Genomic DNA, 26,338 nt, shown 5'->3' with positions numbered 1-26,338 from the left:
ATCCTGGACTCCCCCTGGATTGACTCGGCAATCGACCAATCGCTGGTCGCCATGTCATAACACCACCCACATGAAAGGGTCTTGTCCTGCCCCCAATAGCACTAGCCTCAGGCCGTGACATAACTGCCGTCCCCCTCCTCATAGTGCAGGCTGTCGAAAGGTGGCAACCCTACATATTTGTGCTGGTTTTCTGGAGTGGAAAGGAAAAGATGCAGTTATGTGTCTGAAAATCTAAGCTGCACTTGGCATCCTTTGATGCTCCATTGACTGTAAAGCGACAGGTTGGCTAGCCCCAATTCACCTAGCAAAGAGGTTATAAATAATAGATTTTTTATTTTTAAATATTTATTTTTGTTTATTATCAATATATTTCTCCCCAGGGTCCTTGCACTGCTGGGGGCCCAAAGCAAATTGATCAAAGACCATAAGTAGCCAGAATAACTAGAAGTAATGTTGTCCCCACTAAATAGTGCTTTTGGGTTTGGTGTCCCCAGTAATATAGGTTCTTAGGATTAACTAGCATGTTGAAAGGTTCACCTCATCCTGAGTTGTTTTTGGCTGGAGGATTGTAGTTAAAAATTGCTATTTAAGTTGTTCGCCACCTCTAGTAACAATGTCTAGAAGTTTATCTAATGCTTCTTTTGACCCACCCAGATTTGAGGTTTGCAGGGCAAAACAGATTTTAATGCAGGATTCTGCTGGAAAAGCTCTATTAACTGATGCATTTTGTAACATGGTTTCCCGTGACAGAATCCCTTTAAATATTATTCAGGGGCTAAATAGGTCCTTACAAGCTCAGATTTGGTTGTGCACTTTTGTCAAGTTGGAGCCATACTACATGACAGTCTAGGAATGTAAATAATCTCGGGTTAGTTCCACTATGCTATAGAACTGTAGTTTATCTGTCCAAAATTAAAATATAAATGGTGATGCCGCCATACATTTCTTTGTCAGAAAGTTGTAAAACCATTTCACCAGTTTAATGCCAATTTTTGGGATTTGATGTTAACACCAGCAAAATGTTAATAATAACGCCAAAACTTCCACAAACTTTAATTTAGTGTAAGTTGTACTGTTAGTGGCTTTGTATGGCGATATCTGGTGCTCCAGATTCACTAAAGTGTACAAAACAGCTGTATTCACGAAATTAAGTTTTTGGCCTCAGTGGCCAAAAAAGAATGTAAAAAAAAATATTTCCCCACTTCCTGTTACTTAGGAAGAACATCTTTGGCTGCACCAGGAAAGCTGGATAAGATGGATTAGTGATGCTGTGCTCTCAGATGCCCAGTATTGTCTTACAGACTGGAGCCCTTATTTGTGCTCCTGATGTTACTGAGCATAAGGAGAGAAAATGTTTGTGTCCTTTCTGTGACTGGGAATGAGAACAGTAAGTCTACCTAGGGTGTTGGCAGGGTGTGCAATGTGCCTACTATGCCCACAACATCAGGCAGTCTTAGTTACCAGGTGTACACCTATGGTGTGCTTTCGATTAGAAAAGCTTCCTTATGGCACTCTAGCACTATTCTGACAGTTCTACAGGATGCAAAGACTCATCAGGCATGCTGGAAATTCTTCACTAAGCTGCTGGAGTGAGAGAAAAGATGGCTGCAAGGTATGGGATGTCAGTTAGTGAATGGAAACTGTGGTGTTTGTGTGTTTATCTATATTAGTGAGTGTGTTCAGGTCTACAATAGTGTCTATGAAGGTGTATCTATTTTTAGATTGTAAATTTTGATGAGTAGGACCCTCTTAAGATCCTATATTGAATAGAATTTTATATAAAATGTAATCATCCTTGTGTTGTACAGCGCTACAGAATATGCTGGAGCTTTACCAAATACATACATGTAATAATAATGATGTGTATGAGTATGAACAAGTGTTTGTATTTGTATGACAGTGTGCATTTATCCATATTGTATCAAGTACAGCAGCAGCCCCAGAAAGGCCCATGATATTCAATACATTTATTAAATGTACCTTAGGTATCTTGCTCTGTCCAGGGCCCCCTATTAATCTGCCACTACTTCTGGGACACTTAATTCCGTAATGCAAGGCAATGTTAAGGTTGTAGGTTCTTTAACTGCATGCCCTGTTGGAGGGCTGTAAATGTTTAATTTACTGGTTACGGTCAGTGTGATCTGACTAATAAAGCTTACTAGGTTTTGGACGTGTTTGGGGGATCTCATGGTTTTATGTAGGTACTCTAATGTAAAAAAACATGAATACTATAAATACACCCATAAAAAATATATATTTACTAGATATAAACATTAATGTGGTAAAGATTTATGCACATATAGCACACAAAAGATATCCTTTACACTCTGAATTTGAATGACCATTATCCTTTGAATGTCTCCTTTTTGTACAGATGTCTTTTATGCTGGAAAATTATTTCAGTTCAAGCAGTGACAAGGATACAAATGTTTGTTGTGGACAAAAAAAGCTGTGACAGTTGGTCTTTCTGCAGCTTCTCGCTTCTCCTTAGATATTAACTGAATAGATTTTTAGTATATCCTTTAATCCTCTTTGTTATCACAAATCCCAAACTAATCCCAGAGAAATGCAACCTGGTACTAGGTACTATGGGACTTATAGGTGACAATTATATGTGCGGTGGTGATAAATTAAATAGGGATAGTAAGGAGGGACAGTTATGTGGAGCGATAGAAGGAGGAATAGCAAGAGGTAATATGGAGATAGGAGAAGTTCCAGTGAGAGGTTATATGAAAAGATGGAAAAGATCGAAGCAAGTAAAAGAAGGGGTTATAATTAGTGATAAGCAATTTTTTTTTTGCCAGACATGGATTAGCCGTGAATTTCCGCATTTCGCCATTGGTGAATAGTTTTGTGGAACTTCAGCGTAATTTCACTGTGAAAATTTGCGGTCTCATAAAAAAGATGGTCTCGTAAAATAAATTGCGTCAAAAAAGATGCGCAGCACCCGTGTTTTGCAAATTTACAAATTTTTCCATGGTTTCACAAATTTTTCAGTGAAGCAAAATGGGACAGATTCGCTCATCACTAATTATAATGAGAGGCTATATGGAGAGACTGGATAGGTTACAGTATATAGAGAGGCAGAAGAAAGTACAAGGAGCAGTTATATGGATATAGGAGAGGTTTAATTGAGAGGTAATATAAAGAGATGGAATGAGTTATTGTGACTGGTCATATGGAGTCATAGGAGGACGTGCTGGGAGAGGTTATATGGATAGAAGATAAGTTATAGGGGTAGGTTATATGCAGATATAGGAGAAGAAATAGAGAGGAGTAGCATTGACTGCTGATGAAGAGCATGTATAGAGGTAGCCAGTATGGTCCTGATTTCCAGTTTGCATGCTTTTGCTCAGCAATCGACACCAGGGAGCCCACTGGGGGGGGGGGGGTGCAGATTTATCAAAATGTGAGTTTAGAGTTAAATACATAAAAACTCACCCATATTCTATCCATTCATATGGGATTAATGCATAGAGCATTGGTGAGATTTTATGTATTAAGCTCTAAACTCACATTTCTATAAATCTGCCCCTTGATGTGATGCAGGCACACATGGCAGCTGCCAACCCTTTTTCACTACTCTGCTTTCTTACACCAGGTACAGGGCAAGGGGACAGCTGATGGGAACCCAGGTGGGGGGGATACTTTTTAAAAAGTGGTTTTGAGAGTTCCTTGTCTTTTAAGTAAAGAGATGGGAACAACACGGGAGCAGGTTATGATATAGACTAAAGGAGAAATAATAAAAAAACTATATGGAGAGAGTAATTATCACATTACAATTTATGGGATAATATTAGGGGAATGGGATTGATAGGATAATTGCTAAATTGTATTCCACCAAATGACTCTCATCCTTGTCTCCTTTGTTTGGCAGCATATCTGTGAACATTCTCCTCTGCCTTCTAATCTTCTACTCTCTCTTCTACATGGTATGCAGTGTATGTACAGGAGCCATGAGGTAAGAGATTAACATTTCTGTCAAAACAACTCTTAAGGATATCTGGCATTAAATATATCTTAAATGCCAAGCTGGTAAATGGAGAGATGGAATGAGTTAATGGGACAGGTTATATGAGATAGGATGAAGTACAGAGAGAGGTTATATGGAAATAGAGGAAGTGAGATGTAATATGGACAGATAAAATGAGTTATGGGGGTAGGTTATAAGGAAAGACAGGAGAAATTATAGAGAGAGGAGTAGCAACAGACATGTGGACAGGAAATCAGTCTAGTCCTAGTTTCTGTGTGCATGCTTGGTAAACTACATAGTATGAAATGCTTGTACAGAAGCCATGAGGTAAGAAATTAACATTTATTGCCAAAACAACTTGGACTCTGGGCTAAATGCTTCAATCTTCTTTTTGGGTGATGATCTAAACAAAATGATTTATGTTATTTGGCTTATTTGTTTTTCTTGTTTGGGTGACTACAAAAGTTTTAATCCCATGGCCCAATAAGTTGAACTAAAGTAACAGCTTCCTGTTTATGGCAACCTTTTCACACCTTAAAGCAGAAAGAAAGTCATTTTGGCATTTTACTGCCAATATATTCGCCACATTAGTGCCACCTAGAATGCTATATTTATTCTGCAGAAAGCATTACCATACCTGAGTAAACAGCTCTAGAGGTTTTCTCTGTTTGTTTAAGACAGCAGCTGCCACCTTAAGTAGCTTCCTGCTGCAGCTTTAGCCCTTAGAGCTCAGATCACACATTCCTAAGGGAGTGGAAAGGGAGTTCTTGTTCTTAGCATTCTTGTGGGAGGGGGAGCAGGAGAGGGGAGAGAGCTGTGCAGACTCTGAGAGGAAGTCTGATACCCTAAGAACATGTTCTGATAAAGCTTACTTAGTTTTTACCTTTCCTTCTTCTATAAGGACATGTAAGACTTAATAAACATACTTTTACTTTATTGAATTGTGTTGGATTTTTTCAAGTGCCTGTTCAGATTCTGGTTACATAGCATAGAGACTTCCCAGACTTTATAATTTCACAATGGAACAATGTGAGAGTAGTTGCATAACACCGTGAGCCCTAGAGGGGCCTATATATTGACTTTGACCTAGATATTGCTATAGAGGACTGCACTGACAGGCACAGCATCGACTTGTTATGGTGGAAAAGGCCTTGGTGCCACACAAGCCCACAAGTAATTTTTCCATTTCTAGAATAACATTTTACCTTTTATTTGTCAACAGGATAGAAACATTTGACTGGAAAATCCCCTTTGACCATAAAAGGCAGCCATCACTTAGCAATGTATATTATCTAGGTAAGTACAGATCAAATCTGAAAGCAAAGGTGTTAAAGGGGACATTTTGTGTGAAAAACAAAATTGTGCCAATGAATTGTACTCATCTAAATATATAAAGAATGTGCTTTAAAAAGTATTGTGTAGTGCTGATTTTTTGAAAATTTGTTCAAAAACCCTACTAGTGCGGCCCATCTGTTCCACGTCCCGCTGCCTTCTTTCCGAGGCTGTGTAGGTAGGCCGGCAGCACTCTGCACTGTAGAATAGGAACCAATTAGCAGCTAGGCTGACCATATAGGGAACTGAAGCCTGTTTTGTGTGACTACAGGGCTGTGATTGGCTATCCCTCTGTTTCTGTGCTTCTGGCAGGGACCATTAGGTCACACCTGCCCCTCATTTAAAACATGAGAGAATCTCTAGGGAGCTCTAACAAAGGGGCCATTTTTAGAGATACTATTCATTTTTAGACCAGAGTGAGACCAGCACCATGTATTATTTATAACTGACTACAAGATTTTTTTTGTTTGTCTCCTTTAAAAAAAAAAGAAAAAAAACTCAGAAAATGTCACAGAACGCTTTTGGGAAATCATAAAATGGGTAGTTCACCTTTAAATTAACTTTTAGTATGATGTAGAGGGTGCTGTTTTGAGACAATTTGCAATTTCATTTTTTTAATTTGCAGTTTTTGAATTATTTAGCTTTTTATTCTACAGTTTGGAATGTCAACCGCTGTCTGGTTGCTAGGGTCCAATTTAACCTAGCAACCAGGCAGTGGTTTAAGAGAGTCAGGAATATGAACAGAGGAGGGCCTAAATAGAAACATAAGTAATAAAAAGTAACAATATAAATAACATTTTAGCTTTACAGAGCAATAGTTTTTTTGCTGATGGGGCCCCTATTTAAAAGCTGGAAATAGTCAAAAGAGGAAGGCAAATGATTCAATATAGGCCAGTCTATAACACACTAAAAGTTAACTTGAAGGTGAACCATTTCTTTACTTGCATTAATAAAATATACACATTATGATAACGACAATGGTACTGTAACTTTTAAAATTAATTCTTTATCTTTTCTCAGTAAGCGTGCTGTCACTAGAGATCACATTTATTCTGAGTGGTCTCTTGTTTGTCCCTTTAGTTGGCTCATTGGTGTGGGATTATGCCATTACTGTCACCACTCTCCATGTATGCATATGTTGCATAGGTAAGTAAACCCACACTTTATTAAGGACACATCAATATTATATTTGTGTAAATGTGATTCTATATAACTATGTGATAATAATGGTACCGAGATTTGACTTGAAAACTTATTACTGCCTTGCAGGGCCAGAACTAGGGGTAGGCAGAAAATACCTCTCCTGCCTACCCCTAGTACGTGCTCTTTTGCCCCTGCTGCTTGTCTAGCATAGCAACAGCAACAGCAACCAGGCCTCAAGCATTCTCTATAACAATTCCCATACCTGTATATGAAACAGTGCTTTAACAATCACCTATATATTTCTTCTTATGATGATTTTGTTTATGTGACTCCATTCTTCTGACAGTTCCCCCTTTCAATTTTGACTATCTTTGTACCTTCTTGACTTAAGACCAGGGGCACATAATGTGCTTTCTCTGCTGGCATAGATAAAATGCATTTTTTTCTCTGTGTCTGTAAATGCATTGACAGGCACAGCATCAGTGCACACATGGGGGATTTTGCCATGAATGCCAGAAATGCAAAAGTATGCATTTTTGTGCTGAGATCTGCCCCTTGTGCAGGAGACAGTGGATAGTGTTTTGTCCACTACAGTCTCTTAATTTTTGGGCAGCAGTATGCATCACTATGAACCAGATTATAGTACAGATAACTCATTAATAACTCATTAATGAAGATAATTGTTTTTTTTTTCTTTTTGTTTTACAGTGACCACTGAATTTCCTTTGATATGGCAATGGTGGGTTGAAATAGGTAAGGTCAGTTTTTTTTGTCTTTAGTGTGAAGAGGAACAGATTGATCTGCATTTACTCACATTAGCTACCATATATGTTTATTGTAATTTAAGTTACCCACACACAGACTTACATTGTGCCGTAACCATTCACATATTGTACATATGAGCCACACAGGTTGCACAGATCAACCTGAGTGAAAGTGTTGCCCAATATAGTACCTCTTGTACCCTATTAATGTTAAATCAGATAAACTGTTCTTGCCTGTGCTCTGACCTATTTTGTTCCCTGTTACAGGCTGTGGAATGCTACTAATGCTTGGCTGTGGGCAGACTCTTGCACATTTAACGGTCACAGGGACACCCAACAAGCATTCTGAATTCTAAAAATTATGCCAAAATACTTGTATATTTGTCTTCCGTCATTACAAGTGTAATTCCAAAAGCCAATCCCTGGAAGGGCCTTTATTTTTATTGTTTATATGGATGCACAGTCAAAATGGTTCTCCAGTGATTGTAATACTCAGGAAATTATGTTGTTTTTGTATTTTAATGTAAATAAATATTCCTTTTAATCAAAACTTTAACTAAAATGTGATTTTTCCCCACAAGTGCACTTTCATATGTATAACAATGGCACATGGGCATTTTCTTTGCTATAGTACAATAATTATTCAGTAGTGTGGATGCCTAGGGTTTTGTGCCATGCTGTATACTTTAACAATCCATGTAAATCACAACCGGGAAATATACTGCTACTGTCCTTTAAGCAGAGGGCAGGAATAATTATATGATCATACTAGGACTAACAATTAGTACTCCTATGTTGACTGCTTTATTTGGATTTCTGTATGTATAAATACAACATAATCCATAAAATTTAAAATGCACATATTTATTAATAAATATTTATCTATATCTTTTTCTAATTATTTTTCCATCCTTTAACATCCACACACAGACACATGTGGTTTTTAATAAACACAAACCCATTGTGGGACTGTACAGAGCTATGAGGATCTGTGTTTAACACTAGAAATGTACAATCTTTGAATATGCAGTGCTACACAATTCATTGCCAAGTCACATTATTAGTATTTGCTTGCGGGACAAGAAAGGAGTCTGAGAATCTTGGAGGGCTCTGGAGAAATCTTCTAGAGGCCGTTGAGTAGATGGAGGAGGAACAAGCTTTCCACGGCGGATCAGATCACAAAGATCCCGTATCATCTTTACAATTTCCTCACGATCAGCTTTTAGATTAAAAAGGAAAATATAATGGGAAAGGTAAATCTACAGAGTGCCCAGAAGCAAGTGGAATGGGGAAGATAAAAATGGGGATAGATAAAAGTGGATAGGAAAAAAAAAAATGTATAAAGTCACATGGATGTTCTTACTCTGAGCTCGTTCTTTCTTCCACTGAGTTACCCAGAAACCACACAGTTTTACATTTTTAAATATAAGTGCGCTCTGAAGAAGAGAAAAAAAACATACAGATTTGTCAAATCAGTCAGTTAAAATATTAACATGTAGACAAACTCAAAGCTGGGTATGTCATGTTGAGAAGCATTTGTTCCATTCATTGAAGCCTGACTCACAGCAATGATAAATACACTCTTATTTTTCTGTACATATTGATAACCATGACCCACTATGTGATGTGAATGGTGAACTAAAACCCAAGAGCTTAAACTTCATCCAATCCCCATAAAATACACTATCAATTTTGATATAATGCTGCTTATATCAGAAGGTAAATATAATAACACCAATGTTTATTAGATGTCTGTGTTTATTCTGATGCCGATACATTGCCTTCAATCTTTGGGAAAGCACATTGCTCATCCAGTTCTGTAACTAGATGCAAAAAATTATCAGTGTAGCACAATGTGCAACACAGAGTTCTATTTTCCTGAGTCTGTCCAGTAATCCTGAAATCACATACTTGGATTTTTTAATGCGACACTCAGTAACTTGATTGGAAGACTTTTGAATACATTCAATTACATTTAGTTCACTCCCATCCTACCCCCATCTTCAGATTACAATGGCTATACTACTGAATACAAGACTGAATGGGTTATAACAGAGTTGCACTATGCTTAAAGGAACAGTAGCATCAAAAAATTAAAGTGTTTTAAAGTAATTAAAATATAATGTGCTGTTGCTCTGCAAAAAAACTGGTGTTTTTGCTTCAGAAAAGCTACTATATAAATCAGCTGCTGTGTAGCCATGGGGGCAGCCATTCAAGCTGGAAAAAAGGAGAAAAGGCACAGGTTACATAGCAGATAACTAGTAGATAAGCCCCATATAATGGGGGTTTATCTGTTATCTGCTAAGTAACCTGTGCCTTTTCTCCTTTGAATGGCTGCCCCCATGGCTACACAGCAGCTTACTTATATAAACTATAGTAGTCTTTCTGAGGCAAACACACCAGTTGTACCAGTGCAGGGCAACAGTACATTATATTGTAATTACTTTTATACACTTTCATTTTTTGGTGTTACTGTTCCTTTAAAGGAACAGTAACACCAAAAATTTTTAAAGTTTTTTAAATCAATTAAAATATAATGTACTGTTACCCTGCACTGGTAAAAGTTGTGTTTTTGCTACAGTAATGCTAATATAGTTTATATAAATAAGCTGGTGTGTGGCCATGGGGGCAGCCATTCAAGCTGAAAAAATGGCTGCCCCCATTGCTACAGAGAAACTTTGTTTATATAAGTTTCTGGGGAAAACACTCCAGTTGTACCAGTGCAGGGCAGCAGTACATTATATTCTAATTACTTTCATATACTTTCATTTTTTGGCATTACTGTTCCTTTAAGGTATATCTTACAATTGCAGATGGATCAAGAGATGCACATTCCACAGAAAAAGTGAAGGGTTTGGATCTGACTAGCTGAGCCAGTTTGTTAGACCGGAATTCCACTGGACACAAGAGATGTGCATGAGGCCTTGCCTTTCGCTGGTCCTGTGAATTGCTAGTTTTTAGAACCACTAAATAATGTATTTAACACCACTTTAACAAAACTATAGGTACTGTCCTCTGTCACACAGGAACCATTAGGCTACTACATGCAAGGGTTTAGCATGGATTCAGGATAACCTAGCAGCAGTACCACAGAGTCAATAATTTTGCTTCATTCAGAGTAATCCACCAGTGCTCTTATGAGGATGTACAGAAAATTTTCACTGGGTGAAAAAATGCAGTGAAATCCAATTATAAATAATACAAATATGTATAATATGTAATACTCACAACAGGGACAGTAACAGGCTGCTTTGACATCCCTCCATATGTCACCATTGTGCCACCATAACTAGGAAAAAAATAAACCATCAAACACTCTGCAATAGTTTAACGAAATCTGTGTTGGCTTCCCAAGTGACATCGAGGTTGGGGATGGGTCAACGTTCTGATAGGCTGGAAGACAAATGTAAATAGTGCCCCAGCTTATGAGCACATTGTCCCACCCACAAGCGCATCATCACTCAGAGACTGTCACAGGTTAGTATGGGTTGAGCTGTGGGGAGTTAGGGGGCCACATCCGTTATAAAACAATATTGGGGCTAGGGTTTAAGTAGGCATTGTATTCTGTGTTGCTGGGTGGCAGAAAGCCTAGATTTACACAGTTCCACTGCTTTAGTCAACAGGAAAAGCTATTAAACAGAGCTTTATAATAAATAATATATTACAAAGAATCTGAATTGCACCTTATATACAATAATCCATTTTATTGTTACTGTGTCATTCATAGCTTTGAAACAAAACTCATCATCCAGTGGCAGTGCAACTTACTCCAAATGACGCAACATTTCTGTTGTGCTTTTTCCACCAACACAATTTAAAGCCAGTCTTGGTCGAGGACAATTCTGTAAGACAAAGAGAGAAGTCTGAAAAAGCATGCTGTACAAGTCAAGTCTATCTGCATACACACACATAATTTGGATGTAGAGATGTAAATTGATATCTAAAGCAAGTGCCCGAATGGTGACTCAGCATTGTTCCTGAAATAAATGGTGCAGATTAACATTCACCACTATGTTAATAAACAATGGGAATTATTTTGAGTTATGTGGCCTGTAAACGCCATTTCATTACTAAAATTATGCTTAGGGACACAGTACCCAGTAGAAATAGACATGGACAGTCCTTCTGTAGTTGCCTCAAAAGCATTATTGGCAAACTCCTCGTTTTGGACAATTATTGTTTAATTTGCCCCCTGTGTAAAGCGAAACACTCAAGTCAAATGTTTTCCCTCACCATAATTTAAAACTTTTACAAATTTAATCCCTGCCACCAGTCCTCAGCTTTGACAAATGTGAAATGCTGCAGTTTTAAAATAGCAGTGACTTCTGTCTGTCAAATATAATCACTGGGTTTAATGCACAAGGGAAACCCTGCCACAGACTATCTAGAAGTGAGCTACAGGTAAGGGTGAAGACACACAGAGCTACTAGTAGCATTCTCAGTATGGTCTATGGCAAGTAGCCTTGACAAGTAGCTGCTACTAGTAGCTCTGAGTGTCTTCACCCTAAAAACGGTGGAGAACAAGCAAACATTAGGGTTAGCTCAATGTAGTGCAGTTACTGCGTCTGTCTTTTCTCTATTGTCAGCAATGGGTATTTCCTTTTAAGGGTGAAGACACACAGAGCTACTTAGTAGCAGCTACTTTGAATGCCTACTAAGGGCTCTGGCACACGGGGGAGATTAACTCCCTGTTCGCGGGCGACTAATCTCCCCCGTGTGCCAGAGCCCTAAACCCCAAGAAATACCCTGCCATAGACAGTACTAAGAATGTCCTCTGCTAAAACACACATAGAGACAGTTATCAGTAAATGATCAGCATTGTCTATTTCTGTAGTCTTGAAAAGTAGCTGCTACTAGTAGCTCTGTGTGTCTTCACCCTTAGGGCTCTGGCACACGGGGAGATTAGTCGCCCGCAACAAAACTCCCTGTTCACGGGCGACTAATCTCCCCGAGTTGCCATCACCTGCCATCCCACCGGCGAACATGTAAGTCGCCGGTGGGATGGCACTCGCGGCGGCGTGATTTCGGCAAATTTCCTCGCGAGGCAACTTCGGCGTTTTGCCGAAATCGCCTGCGCAGCGTGTACCATCCCACCGGCGACTTACATGTTTGCCGGTGGGATGGTAGTTTGGGGAGATTAGTCGCCCGTGACAAGGGAGATTTGTCACGGGCGACTAATCTCCCCATGTGCCAGAGCCCTTATACTGGCCAGCAATTAGCTTTTAGCTTCTTGAAGCAATTAGAAATTAGCTTCTTGACAGACAAGAAGCACTGTCATCTGAAAACAGCAATGCTTCCAGTTTGTCTAAACACTGGCCACAGACAGCAGCCATGGGATAATACAACCCATGCTTATGCAGGCATGCTTAGGAACTCAGTAAATGCACAGGCGCAGGGAAAACTACCAGGTATGGTGAACTAAACTAACTGTAAAACCACAACAATAAAATGGAAACTAAATGTGCAATCTAGGGTGGAATGCAAAGCTGCCTTAGAGGTATGACCTTATAGGAAAACTATACCCCTAGACATTGCAGCCCTCTTTAAATGCATCACATTAAATAGTCTAAATACAAACCACAGTTTTTTTTATAAACAAGCATTAGTGATGAGCGAAGCTTTTCGCCAAGTTTCGCTGCAAAAAAAAAAAAAAAGAACACCCATAGACTTCAATGGCTGTAAAAAAAAAAAAATGTTGGCTATTGACTTCAATGCATTTTGCGAATTTCCCCCGTTTCATAAACTTTTTGCAGAAGCAAAACGGGACAGATTTGCCCCTCACTAATAAGCATATTACGTTACTGCCATTTTAAGTACTAAATTCCACTCTCTGGCTCTATACTCACACACAAACCAAAGGCATGCATATATATGCTAGGTTACTCTGACAATGAATAAAGACAGCTGTTTCTCTTACTCCCACACTGCTTTCTGTTACAGTAAGAACTGCATTAGTGACACAAAACAGTAAAGCGATATTTACGGACATGGTGGCAGTTTAGCAAGATCACTTATTATGATACAAATAATCTGTTGGTTAAGTATTTGGTTTGAAGGTATAGTTTCCTTTATATTAGAAGAAATATGGATGTGCATTAACCCAATACCTTGAACAAATCCTTCATCTCAGGTTTGCGGAGCTGTTCTTCTGTGATCACATGATCTGCTCCCAGGTCACGGAGTCTCTGTATTAAGCTCGACAGGTCTTCCCTGCACATAAACAGTTTTTTGTTACCGTACCTACAATCTTTAACTTTTCAAAGGTGCATATTCCAGATATAAACTTTGGCTCTGCTATGCGACGGTCAAATAAGTTTTCTTTATTTATGTATTTTAAGCTTCCCCCTTCTTTACTTTTTCATTCTGACAACTCTTGAAATCCCACACTGTACAGTCGGCCTTTGTTTCCAAAAAACATCATACCTTTTAAAAATTTCTAGGCTAATAGGACTACTATCCTTGTGCTTCTCTGATATTTAATTGCCTTACTTTAATATTCCACCCTTTCCTGTGCGCCTATCCTCTACAATCTATGCATTTATAGAAGGGACCTATAAGGACCCTTTCTGGAGATCTTTAACATCCTTTTTGATTCTACATATGCAGAAAAAACCCCAATATTATGTTAGCACATTCCCCCTAACACATACCTGTCCCGCACAACATTAATGGTGGTGATGCCCAGTGATGTTGCAATCTGTATAACAGCCTGGCCCACGCCACTGTTGCTTGCATTTTGTATTATAGTGTCACCTGGGATAGAAATGGAGATAAAATTAAAGGTTTTGATTCAACTGTAAGCAGCCTGCACATCAAACTCTGATTTAACTAGATACAACATACATTCTCCCATAGCCTAAGCACATATATTTTTGCACTTTTATACGTTGTATTTGCACCCTCGTACCTGGCCGAAGAGTCTCAAAATCAGAGAGAAGTCTGTAAGCAGTGCAGGGATTGACGCTCACAGTTGCAGCTCCTGCCACAGGAATGTCACTTGGAACTCGCACAAGGGAATCCTCGCTGAACACGGCCTCTGTACACCACGTGCCTGAGATACAAGAGCTAGAACTAATGTTAGAAGCAGGACAGAGGAAAAAGATGGGGTGGTGGTAGTAATGAACAAACATAAAACACAGCAATGGAGCATGAAAATTCAGTAAGAGAGACAGTCATTATATGAAAATGTGTATGTGCAACTAGGGGGAAAAAATCCAGAAAAGCAGTAGATGCAAAAATGAAAGAAAAGCAATTAATTTGCAGTGTGTGCTATTGCTACTTACCTAACCCTGCATCCACAGGAACTACCCAATCACCGGGCCTCATGGAGGACACATGTCTTCCTATTTCTACTACCACACCTACTCCCTCATTCCCTCCAACAGCTGGCAGCTGAGGCAGAAGAGCATAGGTTCCTGTAAGAAGTGGTAGGATTTAGGTTAAGGGGTAAAATGGGATGCTGTCAATAAAATGTCTTAAGTAAAGTTACATTGTTACCTTGGACCATGTTAATATCTGATGGATTAATAGGGGCAGCCAACATTTTCACTCGAACCTCATTATCTGCAGGGTGTGTAATGTTCACATTTTTCAAGCTGCAGTTTAGAAATAGAAGTAATAATATTTATAAACATATTGCAGCATAACACCAAGGGGCTCATTTACTAACACAGTGCAAATAGTGCAGAAAGCCATGGCAACCATTCAAATATTTGCTTTCATTGTTCTATCTGCAGCTGCAAATCACTGATTTGTTTCTATGGGTTACAGTCCATGTGCAAATTTGCTTAGTGCTGGATAATGAGCCTGAAAACAAGCTGCATACAGCACATACATTTTTTTATGTAGCATGGAAGTCAGACACCAGTCTATCCCAGAGGCCATGATGGGGTTAACTGATCGATGGATATTTTGTTTTAGGTCATTAAGAATCATTTGTAGGCTGATTTTGATTTAATTACAACAAAAATTGTTTTCAGTACAATTTGTTTGTAAATCTTTTATCTGAAAACTTTAATTTCCATTTTAAAGCATTTTTATTGTAGAGAGCGCTCCATACAGTAGTGAATTGGTCCATGCACTGGAAATAATACTGAAGGTAAGAATTGCTTCGACCTTTTAGAAGTGAGCTAAGGAAGTTTTTTTTTTTAAATTAGAACACTTTTAATATATGTAATTAAACTGCAAGTGGTTTATCAACTTGTATGCAATAAATTAAGAGCCAGTTTTCTCCGGCTGATGCATTTGTAAATTAATCTGTGTGTAAACCAATAGTGAAGTAGTATATTTTTTTACACTGGAAAAACTTTTATTAAAGTGGTAACATGTCTCCCTTTGGAATATTTATATTGTATAATATATTTTTCTTCTATTTTTTCTCTTTCTTCCCTTTTGAAAACTGTTATGCAAAAGCCCCCCTAAAACATGAACATACAGTAGAACAGTGCTGTCCAACTTCTATGGTGCCGAGGGCCGGAATTTCTCTAGCATACATGGTGGAGGGCCACTAATGGAAGCCAGTTTTGACCACTCCCCTTTTTGAAACCACACCCACTTCAAACCACACCTATTTTATCACAATGGTGGTAGCACAGCAAAATCCCAAATGCTTGATCCTTACTGTGGGGATATCAACCATCATTCATATGTGAAAGAATTAGGTCATATTAAGATATACCCTTAAATTCCATATGCCTCCTCCTCCCCTGTGGATAGCAGAGCAACCCCCAGTACATAATTACACACCTTAGGGACCATTTAATAGCTATTTCCAAATGCTAACAAACTCCCACAACAAACCCCCTGCCAGGTTCACCTCCCACAAGCAGCATAGGGCAAGCAGAGTATGGCACACACAGGAAGCACTCTGCCTGTCCTACCCTGCCTGTGTGTGCCATACTCTACCTGCCCTACCCTGCCTGTGTGTGCCATACTCTGCCTGCCCTACCCTGCCTGTGTGTGCCATACTCTGCCTGCCCTACCCTGCCTGTGTGTGCCATACTCTGCCTTCCCTACCCTTCCTGTGTGTGCCATTCCCTCCCTGACCTATGCTGCCTGTGTGTGCCATTCCCTCCCTGACCTATGCTGCCTGTGTGTGCCATACTCTACCTGCCCTATGCTGGCTGTATGTGCCATACTCTGCCTACAGTACCTATGTCTGAGGTGTGAAGAAGTAAACAATGGGAGTGATTACAGTCTGAGCCTGAGGTGTGAACACTGCAGGGGGTGAACAATGCAGGGATTAAAAGGTGTTAAAAACACAGGGGATTACATTTTTAAACAATACAGAGGGATTACAGCCTGAATCTGAGGTGAGAACCATGCAGGGGGGCAGTAAATCTCAGTACTGATACCATTTAATGCTTACTCAAAGGTAAGCCATCAAAGCAGCCAGACAGGTGGGGGGCCACACAGAGGGGGGTCGCGGGCCGCCAGTTGGACAGCACTGCAGTAGAATATCTGCTAGTACATTTTGTACAACAGAATACAATAAATATTACTTTGAATTTAGAAAAGTTAATGCATTTTGACCTTGCTCTATTTTTATAAATGTACTTACATATCACCACTGAAATTATACAGGATGCACAGTGAAATAAAATGGTCGGGAAAATTTGCATGTTGTTTGTGCCAAGTGCATGAGTACAATTTTCCACATTTTAACTCTGTTAATAATTAATTGATCTATTAACTTCTGCTAAAGTTTTTAACCCACTGTAGGTTATGTACCATAACTCCTGTGCTATCTGCATGCAAGCAGTGGTACATTTAGTACATAGTTGCTCTTGTGCACCAGCTTGGGGTAGCTACGAGAAAGCGATCCTCTTCCTCCTTCTGTCTTTGTGCCGATTGCGCCTGTGCATTAGAGTGAAAAGCCACTTGTTAATCGGTGCATGCATGGGAAAAACTGCAGATGCACCAATCAAGAAAGAGAAGGGTCTGTTCCATATTTAGTTGCAAGAGTCCCAAAGGGGGCTAGGGGAATTATTTTTCCCCAACAAACTTTTTTTTAATATATTTTAATATATAGGTACCCAAGGATCAACCCAAGCAGGGCCCTCCAGTGCCTATATAGTCATATGGCCCTGTTATACTGTTCAACTGGAAATATACTGTTCAAGAGAAATGGGACCGCTAAATGTGCATTGATCAACCCCCTCTCTTTTGTATGCTTGTAGCTAATTTGGCCAGATCACCTTCATTGTACTTGTATATTTTAATTAGCCTTGGAATGCTCTCACAGCCCCTCTTTGTTTATATTCCAGCCAGATGGCAATTCTAGTAGCATTCAACAACCATATATTTATAAGTGGACTTCCAATGATAATATCATAAAAAGGTATCTCACCAAGCATCATAAGAATGAACTGGTGGGATATATGTGACTCATGGTATTCTAAAGACTACATCAGTGGTTGAGTGACTCCCAAACTGTGGGGCTGACCCTCATGGAAAAGCCAGAAGCGATGACGTGGAGCTCAGTGCAGATTCACCTGTATTTTTCAAAAGTCATCCTGATTTAAGCCACCCTCACCTGCTGTCAGTAATTAGCACCTGAAACATGGGATCAACACTGGAAGTCTTACTATTTCTGTCTGAAGCTGTGGAGCAGGGAAGGGATAGAACAGGGTGAGGGGAATGGCAGGCACAGCCAAGATGCACCTAGATCCCTTCAGATGTAGGTTGACATCTCTGTTAGTGAAATGTGGGTAGAAACCCATTTGCTCTCCTAAATACATATGAAAGCCCTGCTTGAGATGGCAGAAGGGTGTGCAATTGCATCAGGACCGACTGGGAGGCTCTCAGTGCCAGGCAGTAAGAAGGATGGAAGGCCATGTAATGTGGGGCTCTAGCTTGAAGGTCATTTGGGGTATAATCCAGAGAGAACAATTTTTGTGGCCCTAAATATTCTTGGACTTATGACTGACTGGCTATTACACAAATAATTCCCAATTGTAAGAACTAAAGGGCACGCTGACCAAGTCGAGCTTGAAACAGAAAAATCTAACCACCACTAGTCTGAATGAATAATCCAGATTTAGGTATTTGTCTCAAGTTGTTAGGGTACAAGTCAATGCAATAAATGTTATCTTTTAATCAAGTATTGTTGCTATAAACGGGCACCTGTTGCCCTGACAATGTTTCCCTCAGTGGAGGTGCGGGCTAACAGAACCTGCCCGCTGGGTGCAATTTACAAAAAAAAACAAAAAAACAACTATTGTTTCTGGGGGTTTGGGACAATTTTTACAATGACACCTTTTACTCTTTAATGGCACCCTTTAATCATATGTAATAGAAACGCTTAGTGATGTGCTAATTACACCTTAAAGGGAGAACAACAGAACTTTTTCTAAATCTCTCTATAATGCGGACTGATAACATCCAGCTACATGGTAAATACTCATTGTCAGCCCACATTACAATATTATTAGAATCAAATTTCCACAATAACTTGTATAAATGTTCATTCTAAGCACAGACCTCCTTCCCATGATGCACTATTTCTATTCCCACCTATTCTCCCCCATAATGCTTCCCTGTTCCGGATACCCCCCTTTTCTTAAAAAGAAAACCACACACTTACCGTAATACTTGTAACGGCTCTCCGTGCTTTTCGTAAACTAGCCCGCGGGCCGCCAGGGAGCTGAATGGACGGTGAAATAGCCGCAACCCTAGCCACATGTCGGCTATACCTCAAGCTTAGTTACAGATCAGTGACGCACAATCTCCGCCCCAAACCTAAACTGTTGCAGACATTGACAGGTACGGTGTCCGCCTTAGGACATCTGTCTGAAAATCTAAAGTGCGTCCTGCCCTTTCCAACTTTAAAATCTGCGTGTTGCAAATAAATTCTTAGTGCACTTGCCCCACTGCGGGTAACAGTTATGCGATCCCTTTATATTGTGCTGACAGGTCCCGCCTCTGCCCCATTTATCCTCCTCCTCCCTCCCCCTGCCATGTACGCGATTTGAGCCCCTCTTACCTTCACTTGACAGGTCCAAGCTTCTCCATTCATCCTCTTCCATTCATCCATTGCAGTGTCGGACTGGCCCACCAGGATACCAGAAAAACTCCCGGTGGGCCCAGGTGTCAGTGGGCCCTCCTGCTCCTAACCATTTGGCCTACTTCATGTCATTCCCTATTTATGAATGGGAACAAAGAGGAGAAATAGATGGAAGAATAGATGCTACCATGTAAATAAAAGAGACTAGGAAAATAAAAAGGTTGAGTGAGGAAAAGGGGGGGGGGGGGTTATAGTTTTGAGAGTTGGTCTATAGTCCAAGCTTTTCTGGTGGGCCCCTGGGGTCCCAGTCCAACACTAATCCATTGTACCACTTCAGTGCAACGTCCCTGCTTCAAATACATTTGAACTTAGCTGCATTTTGACGTAACGCCACCAGTGCTATAATTAGTGATTAAAATATATCTATATATCTATATAGATACATATATGTACAGTGGAGGAAATAATTATTTGACCCCTCACTGATTTTGTAAGTTTGTCCAATGACAAAGAAATGAAAAGTCTCAGAACAGTATCATTTCAAAAGCACATCAAAAGGAAAATCGAAAAAATAACTTTAAATAAAAGATAGCAACTGATTTGCATTTCATTGAGTGAAATAAGTTTTTGAACCCTCTAACAAAAAAAGACTTAATACTTAGTGGAAAAACCCTTGTTTGCAAGCACAGAGGTCAAACGTTTCTTGTAATTGATGACCAAGTTTGCGCACATTTTAGGAGGAATGTTGGTCCACTCCTCTTTGCAGATCATCTCTAAATCCCTAAGGTTTCGAGGCTGTCTCTGTGCAACTCTGAGCTTGAGCTCCCTCCATAGGTTTTCTATTGGATTAAGGTCCGGAGACTGACTAGGCCACTCCATGACCTTAATGTGCTTCTTCTTGAGCCACTCCTTTGTTGCCTTTGCTGTATGTTTTGGGTCATTGTCGTGCTGGAACACCCATCCACGACCCATTTTCAGTTTCCTGGCAGAGGGAAGGAGGTTGTCGTTCAGGATTTCACGATACATGGCTCCGTCCATTTTCCCGTTAATGCGAATAAGTTGTCCTGTGCCCTTAGCAGAAAAACACCCCCAAAGCAAAATGTTTCCACCCCCATGCTTGACGGTGGGGACGGTGTTTTGGGGGTCATAGGCAGCATTTTTCTTCCTCCAAACACAGCGAGTTGAGTTAATGCCAAAGAGCTCTATTTTGGTCTCATCAGACCACAGCACCTTCTCCCAGTCACTCACAGAATCATTCAGGTGTTCATTGGCAAACTTCAGACGGGCCTGCACATGTGCCTTCTTGAGCAGGGGGACCTTGCGAGCCCTGCAGGATTTTAATCCATTGCGGTGTAATGTGTTTCCAATGGTTTTCTTGGTGACTGTGGTCCCTGCTAATTTGAGGTCATTAACTAACTCCTCCCGTGTAGTTCTAGGATGCTTTTTCACCTTTCTCAGAATCATTGACACCCCACGAGGTGAGATCTTGCGTGGAGCCCCAGAGCGAGGTCGATTGATGGTCATTTTGTGCTCCTTCCATTTTCGAACAATCGCACCAACAGTTGTCACCTTCTCTCCCAGCTTCTTGCTAATGGTTTTGTAGCCCATTCCAGCCTTGTGCAGGTCTACAATTTTGTCTCTGACATCCTTGGACAGCTCTTTGGTCTTTCCCATGTTGGAGAGTTTGGAGTCTGCTTGATTGATTGATTCTGTGGACAGGTGTCTTTTATACAGGTGACTAGTTAAGACAGGTGTCCTTAATGAGGTTGACTAATTGAGTAGAAGTGTCTAACCACTCTGTGGGAGCCAGAACTCTTAATGGTTGGTAGGGGTTCAAAAACTTATTTCACTCAATGAAATGCAAATCAGTTGCTATCTTTTATTTAAAGTTATTTTTTCGATTTTCCTTTTGATGTGCTTTTGAAATGATACTGTTCTGAGACTTTTCATTTCTTTGTCATTGGACAAACTTACAAAATCAGTGAGGGGTCAAATAATTATTTCCTCCACTGTATATAGATTTTGTAGAAAGCACTCACGTTTAAAGTTAAAAAAGGGGCCTGAGTGCAGTATTGTAGTAATAGCCAGTAAAGAAAAAATGCTGCACTCACAGGGCTTAGTAAAAACCAAAAACCAAATCTTTTGTTTTGAACGTGCATCCAACGTTTCGGCTTTATCAAAAGCCTTTATCGAAGCCACATAAAGCCGAAATGTTAGATGCATGTTTGAAATAAAAGATTTGGTTTTTTTTTGTTCTACTAAGCCCTGTGAGTGTGGCATATAAATATACTATATAAATATATATATATATAGATTTATATAGATATATATATATGTATAGATATATATGCCCCGTGGTCGGTGGACTGTCAACCAATGAGAAAAGGGCTGCCAATAAAAAAAGATGGTAACTTCTATAGCACACTTGAGCATGCCCTGATCTGCCAGGGCCACACCCTGTTAAAAAGAAACATGTTCATGATCCACCCAAGCTAAGCCAATTGCCCCCATGCCCACTATTTTTGATCCACAAATCAAACCAGCGTGTCCCTGCTGTCAGATGGACCCTGGCAGTATGCCAAGCTGCCCCCCTTAATGGTAGTGCAGAAATCAGGGATCAAATAAAAACCATGCATTAACCCCAGAAATGATTGGACATTTAGCATTATGCAGTTGTACTTAAGAATTTGGGTTGCCACCTGGTCGGTAAAAATGTTGTTTGATGCCAATGTTATAAATAGGAAAAAATATAAGAGGGCTGGTATTTTTTTCCAGAAAAGGTGGCAACCCTTTTAAGAATACTTAGAACATCAAGTGCTAAAAAGGGGGGAGTTAGCAATAGATTATATAATTTTTTTTCTAGCTGCCTTTAATTTAGGCTAACCACCTGTCTGGTTTTAAATGAGACAGTCTGGTTTTCACTTAGGTCATCTGGATCAAAACTGATTGGGTTTCATAGCTCTGAAACTGGACAACACTCCTATGGGTCTTACCAAATCCACCAATACACACCCCATGATTTAATGCATCCACTTCTACTGTACACATCACCGTTACCCCCACTGATGTTATCTCTCAACGTCATCCACCCACCCATTTCTGATTTTCAGAACAGGAACAGGTGGAAATCCTGCTTTAGATATTGTTTAAAAGTATATCTACAAGCTAGGGGTAACATCTTTCTTTCGTAAAAGGGCATATCAGGGAATGCTGGCTGCAGAGGGACAGAAATTATTTTAGATTGGGGTGGTGTAACTGTGAGGGCTGTGGTATAACTAACTGGATCAGGGGCATGAAACAGGGACCAGGCCATGGCCTGTTTTTTTTACTAGCTAGGCCTGTGTAATATCGGTTGGGTATAGGGTTGTCACTTGCCACCTGTCCCGTTTTGGAAAGGCTGTCTGTGTCAAAACTGCCTGCCCAGTGTTCCCAATTTGGAAAACCCGACAGGGTTCTCCAAAATTGATGACTGGCCAATTGCCACGTCATAGCCCTGTGGCGTAACTAGCTTGCCCGCGTGGTCATGTCCCTGCTTACTGATGTCAAATCCCCACCCCCTGTTCGGGGTTAAGTTCACTAAAAGGTGGCAACCTTAGTTGGGTGGCAACATTACTTAAAATATCCACTGCCATAAATAAAACTTGGGTTTCCACCTAGCCATTTTGTTTTAATTTTGCAGGCTAGTTATGGCATGTGCAGATTGTCCAGGTTTGAAAACATAAAATTAAGGCATCAGATATGTCAATGAAGATTCTCATTCATCCTAGTCATGATATACAGTATCTAGTAGAATTAAGTCTAAAACAACTGGACTTTTCTGAGTTTTTCAGAAAAACATCCAAGGGGGTAGTGAGCAACATGTTGCTCCTGAGCCACTGGTTTAGGGATCACTGATTTAGAACAAAAAAAAATCCACTTTGGAAACACATAGTGACCATTTTATCTTTCTACTGTCTTATTTGTCATATGTTGCTCCTGAGCCACTGGTTTAGGGATCACTGATTTAGAAGAAAAAAAAATCCACTTTGGAAACGCATACAGTAACCATTTTATCTTTCTACTGTCTTATTTGTCATATTATTCTTCATTCATATAGTACAAACATATTTTGCAGCAAAGGTTATACACCATTTACATCAGTCCCTACCCCAGTGGAGCTTACAGGCTAAAGTCTCTATCATATTCACAAGCTATGGTCAGTTTTACCAGGGACCAGTTAGCCTCCCTAGTTAGCATATATGCAGATATAGGGAGGAGATCTGCTCAGTGACCTATCTGATGCCTTATCTAGTAGAATTAAGTCTAAAACAACTGGACTTTTCTGAGTTTTTCTTGAAAACGTTTCACCACTCATCCGAGTGGCTTCTTCAGTTCAAATGACTGGTAGGGAATTCCCCGGTATTTAAACTCTTGATGGTAGTAGAGTCACAGACATCCAATCACAATGGTTCTACTGAACTTGTTCAGTTTAGTGTTAGCTGAAACTGACAGGTGTAAGAAGGTATGATCCAATCACAATGGTACCAAGATTCTCATTGATGAAGGTGTTAATCCTTCAAAGTACATGACTGTGTGAACTGTTGTGAAACTGCCGGGGTAAGGATGTCAACGCGCCATTGTATGTTGATGACAAGCGGTGTCTCAGGCCCCCTCCTCTGTTCAGGGATGGTTTTTCCAGGCTGGCATAAATGGCCTCTTTCACACCTCTTTCAAACCATCTGTCCTCTCGGTCCAAAATATGCACGTTACTGTCCTCAAAAGAGTGAGGTGTAGATAGACTGCTGAGTCTTGTCCTGAGGAGTTCGCCCGCCTATGTTGGGCCATTCTCTTACAGAGAGGTTGTTTTGTCTCCCCAATGTATAAGTCTGAGCACTCTTCACTACACTGGACAGCATAGACCACATTACTTTTCATGTGCTTGGGTGTAGGGTCTTTAGGGTGCACCAGCTTTTGTCTCAGGGTGTTGCTGGGTTTGAAAAACGCAGAAATGCGATGTTTGTTGAAAATTTTTCTGATGTTCCAGCAACATATGGAATGACTATGTTGTTTCGCCTGCTGTGTTCCTCCCTTTTGTTTGTAGGTCTGGTCTTTCTGTTGGTCTTTGATTTGGTTTTGATGAAGGCCCAGTCTGGGTACCCACAAGTTTTCAGAGCTCCTTTTAGATGTTTATATTCTTTCTCCTTAGCCTCTGCATTGGATGCCACCGTTTCAGCCCGATGATGTAGAGTCCTAATTACACCCAGTTTGTGTTCCAAAGGGTGGTGGGAATCAAACAGCAAGTACTGGTCTGTGTGGGTGGGTTTCCTGTATACTTCAATATCCAGGTCCCTCCCCTCTTTGATAACTATAGCACAGTCCAAAAAAGCCAGTTTGCTGTCTTTCACATCTTCCCTTGTGAACGTGATGTTTTTGTCCACCGAGTTTATGTGTTTGGTGAAGGCTGGAACCTCGCGTGCTTTAATTTTGACCCAGGTGTCATCCACATATCTGAAACAATGACTTGGTGTTGTTCCCTTGAAGGTGTCCAGGGCTTTCTTTTCCACTTCTTCCATGTAAAGGTTCGCTACAATTGGAGACACAGGCGAACCCATGGCACAGCCATGTTTTTGTCTATAGAAAACTTCCTTGTGCTTGAAGTAAGTGGTATTGAGACATAGGTCCAGTAAGGAACAAACTTGTTCTGGGTCAGCTTTGTTCTGCTGCTGAGGGTGGTGTCTTGTTTCAGCTGTTTCCTCACTGTTTCAATTGCCTCGGTAGTGGGTATGCATGTGAACAGAGATGTTACCTCATAGGACACCATTGTATCATCGATCTCCAGTTTTAACTCCTTCACTTTTTTGACAAAGTCCATGGAGTTCTGAATGTGGTGTACTGTGTTTCCAACTAAGGGGGCTAAGATGTTGGCCACGTATTTAGCAATGTTATAAGTCACACAGTTAATGCTGCTGACAATTGTCCTCAAAGGGGCTCCTTCTTTGTGTATTTTTGGGAGTCCATATAGGCATGGAGTGGCTTCGCCTGGGTAAAGGCGACGGTACAAAGCTGGACTGATGACCTTTTCCTTCTCAAGGTGCTGCAAGCAGTCTATAACCTTCTTCTTGTAGTTGCTTGTTGGATCTCTCTTGAGTTGTTCATATGTGTCTGAATCATTGAGCAGTGTGGACACTTTGGCATGGTAGTCTGATGTATTCAGTACCACTGTACACCTTCCTTTATCTGCTGGCAAGATAGTGACACTTGAGTCCTTAGCAAGTGATGTCAGAGCCCTCCTCTCTTGCAGACTTAGGTTGGAAGAGGGAGCTTTAGCATTAGCTAGGGCTGCTGATACTTTTAACCAGATGTTTTCAGCCTCATCCATTGGTATCTTATTGTTGTGGATGGATGATTCTGTGGCTGTGATGAAGTCTACCACTGGTACATACCGTGGGGCCACTGCAAAGTTCAGTCCCTTGGCTAAGACATCCTTCTCTGGTTCTGTGAGTTCCCTGTACTTTGAAGGATTAACACCTTCATCAATGAGAATCTTGGTACCATTGTGATTGGATCATACCTTCTTACACCTGTCAGTTTCAGCTAACACCAAACTGAACAAGTTCAATGGAACCATTGTGATTGGATGTCTGTGACTCTACTACCATCAAGAGTTTAAATACCGGGCAATTCCCTACTTCTTGAACTGAAGAAGCCACTCGGATGAGTGGTGAAACGTTTTCAAGAAAAACTCAGAAAAGTCCAGTTGTTTTAGACTTAATTCTACTAGATAAGGCATCAGATAGGTCACTAAGCAGATCTCCTCCCTATATCTGCATATATGCTAACTAGGGAGGCTAACTGGTCCCTGGTAAAACTGACCATAGCTTGTGAATATGATAGAGACTTTAGCCTGTAAGCTCCACTGGGGTAGGGACTGATGTAAATGGTGTATAACCTTTGCTGCAAAATATGTTTGTACTATATGAATGAAGAATAATATGACAAATAAGACAGTAGAAAGATAAAATGGTCACTGTATGTGTTTCCAAAGTGGATTTTTTTTTCTTCTAAATCAGTGATCCCTAAACCAGTGGCTCAGGAGCAACATATGACAAATAAGACAGTAGAAAGATAAAATGGTCACTATGC

At 40.2% G+C, this 26,338-nt stretch overlaps 2 protein-coding genes and 1 long non-coding RNA gene across 5 annotated transcripts; 2 read left to right on the top strand and 1 right to left on the bottom strand.

Annotated features, from left to right (window-relative positions):
* The first annotated feature begins 510 nt into the window (after positions 1-510).
* Positions 511-5,542, top strand: tmem244 (transmembrane protein 244). The gene is made up of 3 exons (XM_031896903.1): positions 511-1,612; positions 3,878-3,961; positions 5,196-5,542. Exons 1-3 carry the CDS (start codon positions 1,602-1,604, stop codon positions 5,365-5,367), a joined length of 267 nt encoding a protein of 88 aa, XP_031752763.1. The 5' UTR covers positions 511-1,601; the 3' UTR covers positions 5,368-5,542.
* A 696-nt stretch (positions 5,543-6,238) lies between these two features.
* Positions 6,239-7,570, top strand: LOC116408849. Its single transcript, XR_004221312.1, has 3 exons — positions 6,239-6,451; positions 7,157-7,201; positions 7,480-7,570. It is a non-coding gene; the product is annotated as an uncharacterized LOC116408849 (long non-coding RNA).
* Positions 7,571-7,635: 65 nt separating this feature from the next.
* On the bottom strand, positions 7,636-19,073 carry mecr (mitochondrial trans-2-enoyl-CoA reductase). Of its 3 annotated transcripts, none has more exons than XM_012956964.3 (10): positions 16,942-16,966; positions 14,710-14,807; positions 14,496-14,627; positions 14,120-14,263; positions 13,863-13,965; positions 13,320-13,422; positions 10,981-11,054; positions 10,441-10,501; positions 8,576-8,648; positions 7,636-8,431 (listed from the first exon to the last, which is right to left on the bottom strand). In XM_012956964.3, the coding sequence occupies exons 1-10, from the start codon at positions 16,962-16,964 to the stop codon at positions 8,265-8,267; spliced, it is 978 nt and encodes a 325-aa protein (XP_012812418.1). In that variant the 5' UTR covers positions 16,965-16,966; the 3' UTR covers positions 7,636-8,264. The 3 variants fall into 3 exon arrangements, with proteins under 3 accessions (XP_012812418.1, XP_012812419.1, NP_001016371.1); XM_012956965.3 differs by lacking the exon at positions 16,942-16,966 and adding an exon at positions 16,772-16,796; NM_001016371.2 differs by lacking the exon at positions 16,942-16,966 and adding an exon at positions 18,797-19,073 and having other exon boundaries at positions 8,061-8,431.
* Positions 19,074-26,338: the final 7,265 nt, after the last annotated feature.

The sequence above is a fragment of the Xenopus tropicalis genome, chromosome 2, assembly GCF_000004195.4.
Source record: "Xenopus tropicalis strain Nigerian chromosome 2, UCB_Xtro_10.0, whole genome shotgun sequence".
In the NCBI taxonomy this organism is placed as follows: Eukaryota; Metazoa; Chordata; class Amphibia; order Anura; family Pipidae; genus Xenopus; species Xenopus tropicalis.
Note: the sequence above shows the minus strand (reverse complement) of the source record. Positions and strands in the feature narration are given on the sequence as shown.